This window comes from Notothenia coriiceps, unplaced genomic scaffold (genome assembly GCF_000735185.1).
Source record: "Notothenia coriiceps isolate Sejong01 unplaced genomic scaffold, NC01 NC01_scaffold00003413, whole genome shotgun sequence".
Classification (NCBI taxonomy): Eukaryota; Metazoa; Chordata; class Actinopteri; order Perciformes; family Nototheniidae; genus Notothenia; species Notothenia coriiceps.
This window is the reverse complement of record NW_011336114.1, coordinates 87,421-106,082: the sequence shown is the minus strand read 5'-3', so window position 1 is coordinate 106,082 and position 18,662 is coordinate 87,421. Positions and strand designations below refer to the sequence as shown.

General features: G+C 40.4%; 2 protein-coding genes across 4 annotated transcripts in view; both read left to right on the top strand.

The window, feature by feature from the left end:
* Nucleotides 1-18,662, top strand: part of edar (ectodysplasin A receptor) — a 169,716-nt gene that overhangs the window by 75,609 nt on the left and 75,445 nt on the right. The gene's annotated exons all lie outside the window — the stretch shown is intronic.
* The window catches only part of LOC104941480 (calcium uptake protein 3, mitochondrial-like), a 57,321-nt gene that overhangs the window by 1,579 nt on the left and 37,080 nt on the right, over nt 1-18,662 (top strand). Inside the window, exons 2-14 of one of the 2 annotated variants that reach the window (XM_010766580.1) lie at nt 1,671-1,818; nt 4,022-4,053; nt 4,205-4,283; nt 6,733-6,780; nt 6,864-6,946; nt 7,028-7,099; nt 8,309-8,350; nt 10,631-10,726; nt 11,197-11,285; nt 11,479-11,650; nt 13,163-13,271; nt 14,209-14,366; nt 14,902-14,970. In XM_010766580.1, coding sequence (XP_010764882.1) covers nt 1,671-1,818; nt 4,022-4,053; nt 4,205-4,283; nt 6,733-6,780; nt 6,864-6,946; nt 7,028-7,099; nt 8,309-8,350; nt 10,631-10,726; nt 11,197-11,285; nt 11,479-11,650; nt 13,163-13,271; nt 14,209-14,366; nt 14,902-14,970 — 1,197 coding nt within the window. The remainder of the gene's footprint in view (nt 1-1,670; nt 1,819-4,021; nt 4,054-4,204; nt 4,284-6,732; nt 6,781-6,863; nt 6,947-7,027; nt 7,100-8,308; nt 8,351-10,630; nt 10,727-11,196; nt 11,286-11,478; nt 11,651-13,162; nt 13,272-14,208; nt 14,367-14,901; nt 14,971-18,662) is intronic. The other variant, XM_010766581.1, reaches the window with a different exon arrangement.

Genomic DNA, 18,662 nt, shown 5'->3' with positions numbered 1-18,662 from the left:
TTTTGTAAATAACCGACGGTATCAAGAGGAAGTAAAGTCCCCTGGTTTATCCCTTATACCCTAACTGCCATGAGACAACTCAAAATCAAGTTTCCAAAATGAAAATCCGACACTGAGGTGGTCTTAACGTACCGGCAGATGACAGCGCTGACAAAGTGTGTTTCCCGCAGCGAGACGCTACAATACTGGGCTTATCATGTTGATTCGGCAACAACAGAAAAAAGAAAAAGAAACTTTCGCTCTCTCCAGAGGGGCAGGTCAGCCAAAAAGGCCAAACGGGCCGTTGCCCGGGCAACATTAGCCCGTACCTGTGCACGTCCCTGCCCTTTATGTATCAAGAAAGGTGGGCAAATCATATTAATTTATCCATTCCTTGTTCATTTGAATGATTCATAATTATAGAAATAAACACAAGACACTAGTGGTATCCCAACTTCCATGAGCTCAACGTGACATTGTCAGTTTTCTTGTTTTATTCAACAACATCTTCTAAATACAAAGTTATTAAATTTACAGCAGTCAATTAATCTATTAGTTATTCCAAGAAACTATCACTCTTTCCAGTTTGTATTCTCTATTTTAAGTAATAGTATATGACATTTGTTGACGCCACCTACTTCCATCAAACTGATTCATCCAAACAACTTGATAGAATCATCAGTAGTAAAGTAACCATTAGCTGCTGCCCTGAAGACCAGGAAATATTGGCACCTGTTTTTGAGAAACCTGTCACCTTAGTGATCAATTATTTAAAGTATTGTTCATGCATTACTTTTCTTTCCTATAATGAATTAGCTTATCTTTCCAACAGTTTTACAGAGTTATTAACATCAGGGTTGTAATGCTTTGATCAACACAAGTTATTGTGTCTACCCCCTGTCTATTACTCTCGATTGGCCTACATGCCAGCCCTGCTACAGCAAGTCTCTTGAGTTCAGACATTGTTAACAGGATTTCATAGATCACAGGGGATGTAAACAAACATGTCAACGAGGATCTTTTCACACAGCTACACACGTTTCCGTGTTTCATATTGGAGTGAGGAAAGCCTGCCTGCTGTCCATACAGGCAGCAGGAATCCAGGGACACAGGAAACTGGACACTGGCCTCTTGGCTGAGGGGCTGACATTTGATGAGAGGCGGGGGTGGTTAGAGGGGGTTTAATGGTTAAGCAGAGGGGGGCACACATTCCCTGGGTGTTTGCTCTGTGCCCAGTGGACCTGGCGCTGTGCCACCTGACAGAGAGATCCACTCAGTCCTCACCAGTCCTGCCTTCTGATCTGGCTGGTTTGAACAGTTGTAGGGACATTATCTGGCGCACAGGGATGAGAAATAGGGCTGACATAACATGCACCCCATTACTGAACGAAAGCATCGGCCTCTTTGTTGTTCCCTGTGAGCGAGGCCCTTCGTGACAAGACAAGCTTAACAAAAAGCATCTTTCAGACGGTATTATCACTGTACAGATGATTTGAAGTATTTCATGATAGTGTGTGTGTGTGTGTGTGTGTGTGTGTGTGTGTGTGTGTGTGTGTGTGTGTGTGTGTGTGTGTGTGTGTGTGTGTGTGTGTGTGTGTGTGTGTGTGTGTGTGTGTGTGTGTGTGTGTGTGTGTGTGTGTGTGTGTGTGTGTGTGTGTGTGTGTGTGTGTGTGTGTGTGTGTGTGTTACAGGCACGGACCTATGGTTTGGACGATGGAGATGTGTACATGTCGACCAATGAAAACAGATTTCGCCAGTTCAGTTCGGTAGAGCACGAGGGCCAGCTCTACATGACGCCACTCAACTTCCTGGAGTCCGTCACTTTGAATCAACCAAAGAGTGAGTGTATTCCTATTACTCAGCTCCTTCCAATAATACTGAACACCCCTTGGGTGGAAGAAGATTAACCAACAACAGTTTTCACGATTCATTTATGAATTGTTTTATAGCTTCTTAAATCGGAGTGTTTTTCTCTCGTCCATTGAATTCTCTACATTTATTTTGATGAAACAGATCAAGGTCTATTTTAAGGTCCTGTTTTGTTCTTGTTAAAACACCATTTTGTGATTTCCTAATAAAGTTCCTGCTTCTTTTCTTTTTCGAAAAGGCAGAATAAAAAGACCTTGCAATTATTAGTTAACGTATCTTTTAAAATGAAAGTCATTTGTCGTGCTAAAATGTCAGAAAATGCTGTTTCCAGTCCCTCAAACATGGAGATTGACTGCTTTTTTCTGTTTTAAATCATATTGAACTGACAAAACAAGACATTGAAAGCCATTACCTTTGACTTCAAAATATTTGGACAGCCTTTTTTTAAATTTTCTGAAATATTATGGACTGTATGATAAATCAAGAAATGAAGTTGCAGATGAATCGATGCTGAAGATAATCCTTTTCTGCAGGCCAACGTTTCACTACCTCCCAACTAAATGTCCTTTTTTCAAATGAGTTTAGCTCAATCATTCTTTCAGAGTGAAATAAGTCCATTTCCTCTCTAATGAGCAACCATTTACCTAATAACACTTCTGTCAAGTCATCAGATAAACCCGCTTTTCTCCACTTAGAAAAAAATAGGTGTTTTTTCCTGGAACTTGACATGTTGCTGAGGGCCTGTGAAGTGTCATCCTCAGACAATAAGTTGCAGCTTGCAGAGCTTCAGTCATAACACCTGCATAAAGATAGGCATCTTTACCAGCAACCCCATTTTTATGGCTCATTTATGTGGCAACAAACTCGCAGAGACTCGGAGCGACCAAACAACTGTCATAAATGTACCGATAACACATTGTGATTACTGTGATTGATTATGATGGAAGGTGTGTGGAACGCTGTAATGTGTTGGACATGTCTTCACTGGAATCTAATGAGGAAGGTAAATAAGAGGCTCTAATGTATCAGCATGCTGAGTAATTGACCTCTGCTGGCTGATGTGTTGCCACACAATGATCTGAATGTGTTATGGTTATATTGTGGATGTGTTTGACAGTGAAGAAGTGAAGCAGAAGATAGTGGAGATGTAGAACCATTACAGTCCAAACTAAAAGTGCTGCCATGTCAATTATTCATATTAGATCCATGAGGTATGGTTATGAAACTTTAATGAGGAAAGCCTGCTCACTCTCTTTGTTGGAGAGGAAGCCATGACAATAATCCCAGGTTCAGACAGAGGCTCTAAAATGTGTCGGACGAGGGCTATTGTCACTGTTATCCGTGCCTTATCTTATCTGCTGGTTTATTGACCATCGGAATGCGTTCATGCAGATACACAGCTTGTGTTTCTGTCCACATAAACACCTGTTTTCTTTTCTGTTTCCCAATTCTATTTTCCTTATATAGAATTCCCGATAAAAGCGTACTATTATATTCATAAGTAGTGGAAGACTTATTCAGATCCTTTATATGTCTTTAAGTACTTCCTGTGAATTAAATCCACTACAAGTCCTACATTCAAAACTCAAGTTAAAGTTTGTAAGTATTAACAGCAACATTTACTTCAACTTTAAGTAAATAAGTGACTTCTTTAACTTTTGATACTTAAAGTATTAAAGTATCAAAAGTGAAAGAAGTCACTGTTCAGAATCCCTGAGTTTGACTATATATATATATATATATATATATGTTGATTTAGGATTAATATGAGTGCTGCATTTTTGTTAACCACTTATCTCTTAAAATTCATTTTCTTATCAGAGAAATAGCTGTTTTCAGCGTTTTGACAATACACTTTCCAGCTGACCCAAGAGTCTTTTTAAAAAGTGTATTTAAAATCATTTAAATACGTTCTTAATTTATAAAGAAACACTTCATCCTTTTGTTTATTTACTTTATTTGTTTTGTGTTTACTTGACAGGAAAGATATTATAAATGAAGATACACAGATACATGTAGTTGAGGGCTATTGTCACTGTTATCCGTTAATGCTTTCAACTCTGTAAGTTGAAAGCATTAAAGGGAAATACTCAAGTCAAAACACTTGAGTAAATGTACTTGAATTCTCAGTCAGACATATATCACACACTGACTGTTAACGTTGTGTTTTCAGGCAGGAGAGCATGGAAGTCCCTCACGAACAAGGTGAGATTCTCTCTGTCATCAAAGCGCTGGTTCCTCTCCTCTGTGTGAAACCTCTGTAATTACTGTCATTCCCACAAACACCGCGTGACGCTGTGATTACTTAGGATTTAGAAATGAATGAGTGATTTGGAATCTCCCTCTATTCTCTCAGGATTTAGACAAGATGTTGGCTGACACCCCGCCTGTTTGGAAAGGATCATCCAATTTGTTTAGAAATCTGCGTGAACGAGGTGAGCTAACCCACTCCATGTGCCACAGCTCAGCACATGAATCCACTGAATTGAAGTAATTCCTCTTAATGCTTTGTTCAGAGTGTGCGCTGTTGTGTGTCATCCTCGTGTAATCCAGAGCAGTGTTGTAAACATTATCTTATCTCTCCATCAGTCGCTAACATCTAGATTCATTCTCAGGGAACCTCTGCAGGAGGGACTGCAATTGATGAAACGCATAATGATTCTTCCTGCTTTCTTGTATACAAAATGCGAAAACTATGACTTTTACTGGAAATAACTATATAACTGTAATTATAGAGAAAGTAGACATTTCCGAGAAATAAGTTATTTATTCATTTTTGGAGACTTTATTGTATATTTTTTAACTGGATGCTCTTTTGAGCTTTGATTTAACAACTTCTATATTTGCCATATACCCAAACTCAAACATTTTCTTTAGCAGTTGGAAATTATTCTAAACGAATGGATTTAAAATCAGGCTGACTCAAATAAAGTTTTGCACCACAAATCTCCATAAAAGCCTAGACAGGCACCCGAATAGTACACGGCGATTACATCTGCATTGTCATTGGTTAACAGCCTAATAGATGTGGCTCACAAGGGGGGCTGCAACAGCAACTACTGTGTCATAGATTCACATGGGTAAGCAGCAAGATGTCGTTTCAATCTTTTCCTAAACATAACCAAGTATATTGATGTCTGAACTGAAAGAAGTTATTCTGTTGAATCAGTTTTATTCAGTTTCACAACGGTCACATTTGAACAACCTTGGCACATGATCAGATGTCTGACGTGTTAGAATGGTACCAATAGCCACTGATTACGCAGGTTCATAACATTGTAAATGGGAGCCACAGGAGAAAAGGCCTAATGCTAATGACAATATGTATTTTGCTTGGCTTCCCTTTTTTTTTACTACTGTGCATAATACAAACTAAATTGGAGTCAATTGTATGAAAAGTTGTATCCACGGAAAATGCATTAGCATCACAATTGGAGTCTTCACAACAAACCTTATTCTCCCTTATGCGACTTGTGTAATGATCACCTGCAAACCTTGATCCAAAATAACATTTCATGAAGAAAATGAAGTTGTCTGAGTGACTAAGGATCTTTCCGATGTTCCCACCTGGACCTCAGTAGGTCATACGAGCCAGTGGAGCATCACATCTCACTGTTCTGCTCCCTCCTCTGTTGCTTTAGCTAAGTGCCAATGCTGGGATTTGGGGCTTTTAATCCTGCTGTTAAATGTGGCGGCTTTGTCAGGGAAAAAGGGCTGGATTGATCTGCGAACAAAGCGTCGCTTTAGAGAATGAGGGAGCTGTTTGAACCCAGCTATGTCGAGACATGTCCCACCGGCCACCCCCCTGATCACCGCGGACATTATGAAGCCTAAGAATGGCATTGGATTACATCTCCGGGACTGCCACTCTGTATGAAGTGTTTCTGTGGAATTCTTTGTATTGTCTAACAACATCTACTTGAGCTGCAGGGAGGAGGGGGGGGGTGAAGGTGTGTGGTATTGCTGAAACATGGCAGGAATCTTAAAAGTGTTTTTGTTCTTTCTTCCACCCATTTAAGCTTTAAGGCTTTGAAGCCAGAGATCTGTTGTCATTATAAGGCTGTACCTGCCAAACAGAGAGAGATAGGATGACAAGAAGCTTTTTTTCAGATCTCTAATGGCATGCATCACTAAATCTCTTTTCACACCTGAGTTTGTTTCAGTTGCCTTTACATCATCTTTTTAGCAGCTTATTTCCAGCCTCTAAAGAAAAAGCAGAGTCAAAACGACATCTTTGTTCGCCATTTTTGTCCTCTTCTAGTCTGCAATATCTCCCTGCAGCAAACCCTCGTACCTGATTCCAGTTCCCATAACACCCAGAGCAGTCACCCAGAACTATCTGCGCTCGATTCTCTATCTTCCCTGAGCAAACAAAAGCTTGGGAATGCTTTCAGAGTCAGAGGGGAGAAGCCTCCCGAGTCGACTGAGATGTCTCCTCCTGACACTTACTCTTCCCTTCTCCGTGTCACACAACAAAGGGAGCTGAAGGACGTGACACACAACCTGAATCGGCCATTCTCAAATCAGTGACAGATCACTTGAGAATGTATTACACCTTGTTACCCCAAACAGGATCAGAAGCCGTGGGCCGAAAATGTGTTTGGGTTTGTGTCCAGATCGGTCAGCTCAGTTGTAAAGCCTGTGTTTGTGTTTGGGCAACAGCGAGCATGAAGTAAAAGGCACCTTTTAAGATGTTATCAGGGAGCGCGAGAAGATTACTCTCGTCTGAAGGCGTTTCTTTGGATGGCTTATTCATCTCGGGAGCATGACTTTGAACACACGTAAACACCTTCAGCTTACCGGTTAACGCTATTTGATGCTGTCTTGTTTAGAAAGGGGAACACTAAGGTTTTGGTTTCCTAACCTTTTCTCTTTTGTCATCAGGTGTCATCAGTTACACAGAGTACCTCTTCCTGATCTGCATTTTAACAAGTAGGTATATATTCAAACTCACTTAAACAGAAATATTTTTAGAAAATGATTCAGGGATAAAGAGATGACTGTTTTGATTTCAGAGCCCCATGCAGGCTTCAGGATTGCGTTCAACATGTTTGATGCAGATGGGAACGAAATGGTGGACAAAAAGGAGTTCTTGGTGGTATGAGCCTCGTTGGATGATCATATACAATGCAATGCATTTGAAGTGTTTTGTTGCACAATAACCTAATCTTCTCACCAGCTGGAACAAATTTTCCGTAAGAAGAAGGAGAGAAAGGAAGTTGCTGATGACGTGCATAGGTTTGACCAGCAGGTATGAGTGGCTTTCAAATGAATAAATAGCTGTAGTCAATATTGTTTATGTTAACAATTCAATGCATTATAGGTTGTTATGAACCAACAGAGGTTGATCGCAAACTTTGCAGTTCCTTTCCTTTGCTTTCCTGAAATGTCCACGATCCACCTTTTTTCCAACTGTAGCAGGCTGCTGTTTTCAGCATTCAAAAGCTCTCAAAGCTAAATATCAGAAAAATGTATAGCTAACCTTAAGCCGGACATCTTAAACATTTCTACTGGAATGCACCCTTTAAGTCTGAGACACAACTCGGAAAGTCTGGGTCAAATCCAAGATGGCGGCATGAAATTATCTCTTCATAGCATTTCTTTCTTATTTGTTTCTTATGAAAGACAACTCCTGTCAACATATCTGCATCAACGTGTACAGTGTAATTCACCTGGCTGGAACAGATATTATTTGTCTGATTTGATGGATTTTGGGAGTCCAAACTCCAATGTTGTACTTCCAGCTAAGGTAAATGAAACGCATAGTAGTTTCCAGAAGGTAAGAGATCTCTAAACAGCTGACAGGGACTACAGTCAGGTGATTCTCTCAGGGTTTGTCAGAACGAGTGACACCTTTGAAAATAAGTCCTTTTTACTGTACCGTTAATTAAAAAAGCTCAATGGCGCTTAGGATTGTACAATATCGTTTTTGTATCATCATCATGATGTCAACTTGCGTAATGAACAAATCGAAAAAGAATGCTTCTTCTTTGAGATATAAACACTTTGAGTACACTTTAATATCTGTTTATTTATATGTATTTCCCTCATGTCGAGAAGCCCCCTGCCATTGACCTGAATCTTACAGTTCAGCCAATGTCTGACATGACGGGGTTTTGTGCTCCTCGAGAGAAGCTGGGCTGTACAGAGGTGAATGTGGTCAAACAGGGTAAAACATGCCTGACCCTTTCATCTCCTCGGGGCTGTCTTGTGCCGCATGCAGGTGGATGTAAACAGGCAGGGCTGAATGGAGCGATAAGAGCGACTCTTTGAGGTCTTATCGCGCAAACACAACATGAAGGAGCTTAAACTCTCCCGGGACAAATGTTAGCATCTCTGGAAAGTCTTGCATTAATCTGACGCCCGTATAAGCATCAAAAAGATCATTAGAATGGGCACTCTAGATTTGGAGACATAACGATGCATTGCTCTAAAATGAGTTCCCTCTCCTTTCCTTCAGAGCCTGCAGCTGTACGGTCAACCCAAATCCCAGCCACACAGTGTATGTATTGTTCTCTTTCCTAAAGGAAAATGACCTGCTTGTTGCATGTCTTTTCTTGGCATGTGCTCCTCCAAACCTGTTTTTCTTTTTTTGCACACATGCATCTCGGGGGCTGACACAGAAGATAACCCTTTTCACATTCACTTGAATCGAAGTAAAGCGCTGTGTGCTCCAGCATTTTGTGACACCTTGCCTTAGTGTGTGGTAGCTGAGATGATTTATGTACTCGCCTTTTGTCATCGAGAGATTCCACTTCACAAAGCTCTTACCTGTGGACTGACAACGTTTCACCCGGACCCCCATGTTTTATTTTTACAGTTTCTAGAGGAGCGGTATTTGGTCTCATGTTACCTTTAGTGATGGGTTTGACCATGAAGATGCCAGTCAGGGAGGATAACTGTGAAAAGCACTCACATAGAAGAGGCTAGCAGAGGGACATCTTTTTGAACACTCTACCTTTAGGTGTGTCTTGCCTTTGTTGTGATTTGTGCAGGTATCTTTCCAGAAAAAAAGTTCAAAAGTCAGAAACACACAACACACTGTGTTCATTGCTGCGGTCGGGCTTTCCCCAGCGTATTCTAATTACAAGAGTATCAGGATCTTTTCATGGGAGGAGATGGGACCAGGCAGCGCGGTGCACTAAAAGGTTGTTCAGTAATTAGCTGTGGGATCATGTCGTAAATCTCTCTCTGGTGGAAGGCGATGCGGCGCAGAGGAAGAGCTGTTTTATCGGCTGCCTCACATACATTCGCCCTCAGGCTGCAGAGATGAAAAAAAAACTGTCGATAAGAAAAAGAAATATTATGAAGTGAAGCAAGCCATACTTAAGAACACGTGTCGACGGAGGTAGCTAGCTGTTCCCGCTCCGCAGTGTGTGAGCTGATGTTGAATGAGGTGATGTCGAGACTTGAGAAACATCTAGACCGAGGAAATTATAGGTTGGAAAAACAAAATGAGAGTGAGAGGCAACAACATTAGTGGAAATTCTAGTTTTTGACTTCTCAAGATAGATTTCCTGTGATCTTTCTTTGCTTATAACACTTATTACAAGAACATGTGTGTGTTTCAGTGTAGCTGTAGTTATACAGAGTGAGCACAGCAGTGTAAACTGTAATAAAGATAATGATATGTTAATCTGAGATCAGGAGCATGACCTCATCGAGAGCAAAATTGTGGCTTCGTTTTTTCAAGACACGTTGTTGTGAATTGTACTGAATTGGTTAAATCTGCACCATTAACTTTTATATAGTTTGAACCGATTTCACAACGGTAGGTGAAAGATGTGTACTTCTTAGCTTGTAGCATCAAATGATGATGTACTGGAAGGGTTCAGTTTCCCCTCAGCTCTCACGCCCTGCATGCTTTGGACATGTGTTAGCGATGTTGGCTCCATGTCCTGCCAACAGGCTGCATGCATGGCTGCAGAGCTGGCTCATGCGGGGCTAATGGGCCCTCAGATCCACCGGTGTCAGCCCCACTCTGTGTCTGCCTGTTTGAGTGTGGATGGATGTCAGTCCATCTGTCCCAGGGTCCTTGATTTTTTTATTCTTTGCCTTCTGAAAATGTCTGACTCCTTGTCTTGCTTCAGTATGTACATGTCTGTGCTATGGAGGCCCTGAGAGGCAAGTGAGAAAAGAAAATATGCAGTTTTGTTTATTTTCTGTGTATGAGGGTTTTGCAGGATAATATTTTTAACTGAATTACAAAACAACATTCATTTGAGAAACAGGTAAAAAAAAAGTTTTGCAAATCATTTAAAAAAAAAACTCTTATCGAAACTGCCCGATATTCTGAAAAGGATATTCATGTTTTTTCCAGGTGATCAATTTGTCCATGATAATCACAAGGTACATGTATTATGTGTTATAGTGTTAACATGTAACATTATTGTCATGTCTTTCTTTTGACAAGACATTTATTTTATTCATCAAAATGTGTACTTTGTGTTTAGATTGCATGGACAAATTCAAATGGTCCTATTTACAACCTGGTGAAGTGTTGCTCCTTATCCTCTTGTGTCCTGTCCGTTTAAAAACAACAACACATACAAAAGATTATCCTGAATTAATAAACAAAGGGCAGAAAAAAACTATTTAAATCACACTTTAAATAATATATCACCAGAATGCTTTCATCCCACTGGCCTCTCTGGGCTTCCGTACAGTCCTCCTGCCTGCCTCATTGTTTCCTTGTTTTTCCGCCCATATTCCTCCTCCTAATCTCGGTGAAATGTGCTACATGTATCTTGTCTCCTAACATCTGATTCAACTGCTGCCACAGGTTCTTAAAAAAGACAGTCAGCATGTGGAGGCCCGAGGCATGTGGGATGTTCTCAGACGTGGCACAAGTCAAGTTCTGTTTTCTGATCTCACTGAGGTAGCCTTGCCCTCATTACTCTGGTTATACAGTAACCGTACACACCATGTTCTCACTGTCTGTAGTCTGTGAGGGAAAAGTCTTTGATTTATGCATCAGTTTAGGGACAGAAAATTCTAACAAAGATTTCTTTAGCATGTTTAACGAATCGGTAGCATGGCACGTGATTGTATCTTGCAGAGATGAGAAATGCTGGCCCACTGTTTGGTTTTCACAGTGAACGATTAACCATTAACCCTGAGTAACTATTCAATAGCAGAATCTGGGTATTAACTAGCATCTTTACTTGAAGCTTTAAGCATGGCTAGATAAATGCCATTGTTAATGTTTACCTGGTATAACCATGATACATCAAAATGTTAGAAAACAGCTCATCCTAGTTGCTCCAACTAAGAATTTGTGCACATTTTATAGATGTTTAGCTGAGTCTTCGTTTAAAGCTCATAATGAATCCCTTCTCCCTCTGGCAGCATGTGGATGAAAAGATAGAGACAACCCTGCTGGTGTATTTCTTTGGGAAGAAGGGCAAAGCTGAGTTGAAATTTGAAGATTTTTACGAGTGAGTTGAAAAACCTTTTGTCTTCTCTGTGATAATGTCTGGAGAAAATCATTATCCATATGGCCATTAATCATTTTCATACCTCCAGGAGCCTTGAGTGGCTTTGTTTGGGACCATGTTAAGTGTTCCTTTGTACATGTGAGTTTCTGGTGGTGGCGTTTCCTGTCAGCAATGCGTCTCTCTCCTCCTCCAGGTTCATGGACAACCTGCAGACAGAGGTGCTTGAGATAGAGTTCCTCTCCTACTCCAAAGGCCTGCCCACCATCAGCGAGGAAGACTTTGCTCGGATCCTGCTTCGCTACACCAACGTGGACGACGTCAGCGAGTACTTGGAGAACCTGCGCCACAGCCTGCCGGACGAAAAGGTGTTTCCCTTCAGATTTGTCGTCACTTCTTCTACTGACAGCTCCCTTTCCTCATGTTAAAGTACAAAGGGTAGACAACATATGACTTACGCCTCACAATAGGATGTAATCCAATACAACTTCAAAAACCACAGCCTCAGAAAATGCAGAAAAATTTATCAACTACTTTCTTTAGATTTATAAGATTCACAAAGGCTGAAAGATTCAATTGGACATTATATTAGAATTCAGGATATTTTGTCCACTCAGGGTCAGGAGTTTCCTTTCCTCCTATAGTTCTTCACAGTCCCTTCATAGCACTTGATCATACAACAAATACAAACGTGTAAAGTCGTAAGTTTAAAAAAAAAAATGTAAGCATTCATTATCATAAAGGGCCCTTTTGGCTTCCATATTGCTGAACACACATTTTTATTTTGATAGGATAGAAATAATAATATTTGGAATTACAATTTGTGGATTTATGGGAATTATTGGAGCTAATTGACAAACAACAGCTTTTCTGTCTGCCTGTTGCACCGGCCGAAGTTCAGATAGCCACCAGAGACTGTCAGTGGGATACAGGCACTGTACAGGCACTGTGGTTCCAAAACTGGCAACCTCATTATGACGACAATATAACAGGACGTCTCTGCGCTTTGACAACATATAGTTCCATGCATAACTCACAGAGAGATCACAAATCTACGAGATCTCTAAATGAGGCAAGCTCTGCCCCCTGTTCTAAGTCTGTGTGAGTATGGCAGTATTTTATTCCTCCGGTTCTTTCAGTACCGCTCTGTGAATTAGCTGTTGAGTGAGGCATCCTCATTTTAGCTTTAATGTGTTTTTCCTCTCGGCACTCCTGGAGTAGCCCGTTGCTAGATCCCCATTCACCATCAAGTGGGTCTCATCGTTAGGCTAAGAGATATTTTATGGCTCCCACCTTGTTAAAACAGCAAAGCGTCACAGATTAGTCATTACTCCATTTGTTCGGCTGTGTGAGCTGCCTGTTTGGCGAGGCCCCCGGCGCGAGAAGGAGCTAGTAGCCGCGGGACGGTTGAGTGGAGATCAATAGGCTCACTGTTTGAGTCATCAGCCAAGCCTGAGATGTTTGGGGATTCATCACTTTTGTTGTTTTTGTTTATTCAAGTATCAGGTTAATCTGCCTTAGAAAAAGTCTGCAAACGGCCTGACCTCTTCCCAAAAAAAGCTACAATCCTCCCCCCGCTGCTGACAGCTCAGCGTGTCCATACCGCGCAGGGAAAATCCAGCAATGTATACTCTGTCTGTTTGGCTGTGTTATCTATCTGATGGCTTCAAGGTCCCACACACACTAAAGGATTCCCCCCCGCAGGATGAAAGGAGGCAGATTATGGGCTGTGTGAATTGTAGCGCTATCCTTCGCCGGAGTGTTGACACATGCAGCCGTTAGCTTTATGTGCCACTTTATGATTTCTCATGTTGCATTTCACAAGCTTTATGTTTTTTAAATAAAGGCGTTTTATTTTACTGCTGTTATTGTCCTTGCAGGGAATCACCTTTGAGGAGTTCAGGTCCTTCTTCCAGTTCCTTAACAACCTGGAGGATTTTGCCATCGCCATGCAGATGTACAACTTCGCCAACCGCGCCATTGGTCAAGGTGAAGTCTCAGTTTGTAGTGACATTATAGATATGGACAACAATTATAATGTCAATATGGTTATGATATAAATGTTAATTGGGTTATTGTATTGTATTTAGATTTCTACTCAAATTACATTATGCAAACATGGACAATTATAACAATATGGTGGAATTATTTTCATGTTTAAATAATTTACATTTAAAAAATGTAAATAAAGACCGCTTTTGGGTTCCATATTACTAAACACATATTGGAGGAATTACTTAATTAAAATGTTTGGAATTCAGGGAATTATAGGAGCTAATTGAAAAACATGCAGCTGTTCGCTTTGTTTGGCATGATGCATTTCATAAGCTTTACATTTTAAAAATAAAGGCATTGATTTTTGAGGAGTTCAGGTCTAGTTTTAGTCACTTTATGGGGGTACAAACATTACAATTGAGTCACAGGATCATTTAATTTCAACACGTTTTTCTATTTTCTTCTTTTATCTGTGAGATTATCAATTGAGGTAAGCAAACAAAAGCTCTGAGAGGGAAGAGAGACTCTCGGATAGCAACATTTCAATAATAATTAATAAAACTGCTTCCTAAGTAGAGGTGAAAAGTTGTGCAAGTATAATCTCATGTAATATTCTTCTCATTCGCCTCTCAGGGCTTCCGTAGAAACCTTTCCGGTGACAAAAAACTTTAAAATGTTGTCTCAATCAAAACCCTTAGAAAACAAAACAATCTGTATATCATTCACATCACATCTTCCTCCATTTGATGTATCCCTTACTTTTGAACTGCCCTGTCCATTTGCTGTAACTCTGTAAATATCGCCACTCTGGGAGGAAGGAGCATTTCTGATTCTAATAGTAATGTTAATATGTGTATTAAATACATCTGTACTAATCTAATCCTCTCTTCAGTGGTGATTTATTCTTCTCCTCTTCTTCCTCCCCTCTCAGAGGAGTTTACCCGTGCCGTCTACGTGGCTACGAGCATCAAGCTGACCCGCCACCTGGTCAACACGGTCTTCAAGATCTTCGACCAGGACCACGACGGTAAACTCAGCCACAAGGAGTTCGTCGGCGTCATGAAGGACCGGCTGCACCGCGGCGGGGGGGTGAGACAGCAGAGGCCATTAAAGATGGCATCTATCTCTCTTTTATTACTCTGAAGGTGACAGAGGTGTCATCAGCAGCACTGACTTATGGGAGACATTAGCTGCATTGTCAGTCTTTGCCAACTACTTCTTTATCTGTCAGCGCAGACACTAAAAAGCTCACAGATAGAAACATGGATGCAAAGTCAAGTGGGTTAAGGGCAAAAAAGGGAAATATGGGTTTATGCTCAGAAATACATTTTTATTTTCAGAGTACTTTCCCACAATTAGGCCTACTTAAGCAGCCATTAGCTTCACAAACACCACTTTTCCTGTTCAATTACAGCTTCAGCCAAGCACTTATTATGTCTCTTTTTTTCTTTAGGTTGTGGTAGACTTAAATACTCCCAGACCATAATGTCTCAATTACACTCCTGCCACTTCTCATTACTGAAACACATCTCACCTGCGAGGCAGTGATTTAAGTAAAAGGATACTGCCATCTAGTGGCTGTGGGGAATGTTCCTCTCACTGTCTTCTCTTTTTCTCTTCGCAGGGTGTCAGGATGGAGGAGAAGTTCACCAGCTTTAAGTCCTGCATGAAGAAGCAGCTTTCAGGCAAATAGGTAAAGTCTTATCTCGCACTGTCCGTTCTTTGTTAAACAAAAATAAAAATATACTACCAATGCTTAATGTGAGCTCATCAAAAAACTGTTCCCTAACAGTGTTTCCCTCACACACAGCCAGTCAGTGTTTTCAGACGTGCTACCAGGCCTCACTCTGCTGGCCTGAGGCGTTGAGTTTCAATGTAATATTAACGCCTGATCACCCGCAACCTGATACCAGCTTAAAGTCTGCACATGGGCAGTGAGCAGTGCAGTTTAAAGCCGTATAAATGTTTCAAAGCAAATGCACCTCATGGGAGAGCGCTTGATTATCTAAGGGAAGGACCTGACCTGGATGTTTGTGCAGACAGGGCCACAACATGAAAACAAATCTATTTTGAGATATGCCTCAATTTTGTTTTCCTCATTATTGAACATTGAGTGAAAGCACAGTGAAAATTTGTTTTTTTACTTTGGTACAACATTTGTATTACTGACATAAAGTCCTTGGCAACAGATGTATGTTGAGATGAATGCATTATCAGAAGAAAACGGAAGCCACCATATAAGCTGAGCAATAATATAATGCAGAGCAGAGTAAAGGACAGGTAGTACTAATATTATGAATTCTTATGATTTAAAAAAGTTAAATGTTGCCTTAAAATGAACCCAAATGCAGGAAATGTAGTGTTTAAAACCATTTAAACCCCACGGCCCCGCGGGCGGGGGCAAAATGCAACATCTTGCAAGAAAAAGCGCCTGAGGCCTTCTTAACATTTAATAAACTATGAATGTGTTGTATCCACTTAACGTGAAGAAACTCAGCTTTCAGACAATATTAACCATGTTTAGCTAAACGAAACAAAAGGGTAATAACAAAGGCTCTGAATTAGCCCTGAGTGTAAAAATGCTAACGCAATTAGCACAGAACTCAAGGTAAAATACCCTTATTACTTATCAGATCTGCACAAACCATATATTGATTAGTAAGCTGAGATTCCACAGATTCCAGACATATAAGTATCATCACTGAGCGACCAGAACTCGCGACAGGGGAAGCAAACATAGACATCACAACACGTAGCATTACGGAGCAAACAAGGGAGAAATTCTTACCTATGCTGTTGTTCTGATCAAAAGTTGTGTTCAATGGCATTAAAACGATAACAACGCTGCTGAAGGTTAATCCATAGGTTAATCCAATGTGTCTGTGTCACTTTGAAATGATTACTGATAATCCATCATTCCATATTTATGTAAATAACGGAGATTTCACATTAGCGGCTACGAGAGTGTATGACAGCTTCCGGTATTGGGCATTCTGGCTACGCATCACTCATTCACCAATGGGTAATGTTTAGATGGATTTTAGGAACTTCCCTTCAATTCTATTGGCTATAACGGTTAAAAAGTGGTGTCAATCATCAAAATCGACGAGGGGGGCCATAGATATGGAAAATGCACCCAAATGAAGTGGGTTCTTTTTTCTAAATCTCTCTAAAAATGTCAAATGTCACTTATTGTGCATCAATCTTGATACAGGGTACTTATTATATGTTCCTAAAGCTTTTAATCTACTATCCCATCATCCAAGGGTGGTTTTCACTATAAGTAATGTTTTTATTTTGGACGGACACTATCATTTACATTATGTTCAATCTGAATTTACTTTATTGCTCATATACCCTGATATTGATTCTGACTTTTCTACATCCAACTCACAGGTTTATCATTGCTTTGAGAAAAAATATTATTAATTTACCCCTTTTAGAAGTGAAGATATAGTCAATTGTTCTGGGAATGTCATTTTCCAGTCTGAGGCCTGAAAAACAGGCTCGGGGCTCAACTGGTTAAAGGCCATACGCAATGTGAAGGAACACAGGTGGAGGAAAGAATCTCTTGCCTTTCGTGTCTTAACTCCACCTCTGATCAGATGATGGCTGCTACAGATACAGAGTACACAGAAAGTGCTTTTACCGCTAATTTCTTTCTGCATTGTAAAATTCACCGTCTAATGTAGTGTGCCTCTCTCCGAGTTGACAGGAAATCAGTGGCCTGTGTTGTAACTTGCTGCAAAGGATGTGAAATTACACTCCATAACTCATCTGCCACACACGCTCACATGCAGGAACTTTTTTTTCATCTTCCTGTAGTGATTGAAATGCACAGGAAGTGATGTAACTCTACAGTGCTGCTGCTTACAACACTGATCTAGTATCACACAACACATGTTCTGTAATGGCAACAGCTGCCGCACAGATATGACTTTGTACAGTCCGTTAGCTTTGAGATCTTTGGTGTCCAAGTGTGACAATATTCAGCTTTTCGGTTTATCTTTGCGTTTTTGTCTGTTATGAGATGTAAGTTTGCACTATGGGCTATAGACTATATTCACTATAGTGTTTTTATTACCCTACAAACAAACGTTGCTGGAACCAAACCCTATCCAGAGATTAAAGAAAAGAAGAATGCTGCACTTATCAGACTGTCAGGTCAACAGCGATGACAGAAACTTTATACGATTTCATTTATAAGGCCAACATTTTCTCCATTTATTCTGGAATAACATTTAACAGGTCTATCCTTTGTTTCTGAGTTGCATTTGGTGTTGACGGTTGCATTAACCCTCTGGAGTCTACGGGTATTTTCTCGATTTTTAGACGTTTCCTTAGATCACCTTTTTCAAATGTACTTCTTATAACATGGCACCCCATGTGTTACATATCAGACAATCTCTGGTCTTGCTATAAATGCAAATTACTCACCTTAGAGCAATGTGTGATGAGATAAGTAGCTCTAAAGCTTAACATTTGACCTCCGATTTTCGGAAAATCTTAAACTCTTGTAAAAACACAAATGTACTCATGTCATCCAATTGTTTTGGTGTTTTAGATTTGGTTACCAAAGTCTTAGAATCACAAAAGTAGTGAAATATTTTAGGGCTGTCAAACGATTAAATTTTTTAATCAGATTAATCACAGCTTAAAAATTAATTAATCATGATTAATCACCATTCGATATATTCCAAAATATGCCATTTCTTTATGTATATTGTTGTGGGAATGGAAAGATAAATGAAAGAAGGCAGATATATCCATTTAACATAGGCCTACAGTATGTATGTATGTTTATTATAACATTGTTCTGCGTCAAAATGAAAGACAGCACACACACCTATCAATCATCAAACCGTGGGGTCTTATTTCATTACGTGTTTTCTATCAACACGGGGGGGGGTGGCTAGTGGAGTACTTCGTGACCACAGAGCGTGAACGTTGTTATCAGCTGTTTTAGCGCAGTTCTCCAGTGAAGGGGGGGGGGAGTCTCCCTTCACAGCCGGTTGGCGTAGTTTTGTACCATAGGTCGGCACGCACTTCCGTACCAGTTATGTGCACCCCTGTACTACAGCAAAAGTATTCTCTGTCGGGACTTCCTGCAACAACACCACGCCGTTATCTTGATTCTGATTGGCCAGAAGACATTATCAAAGATGTTCTATTGAGAAGACGATCACTACGTGACAAAAGTTTTCAAAACCGTTTTTGGTCTTCGGTATTTCCAGACAAGTGGCTACTGAAATCAATCTTACTAACTGCTGTCTGTGCAATTCTCGGCGCGAGTTGGCGGACTTTATTTTGCTTACTTTAACATCATTTTTCATGGTGGGGCTAAGCCATTTCTTGGTATGGGTGTAGCCTACCCCAGCCATACCC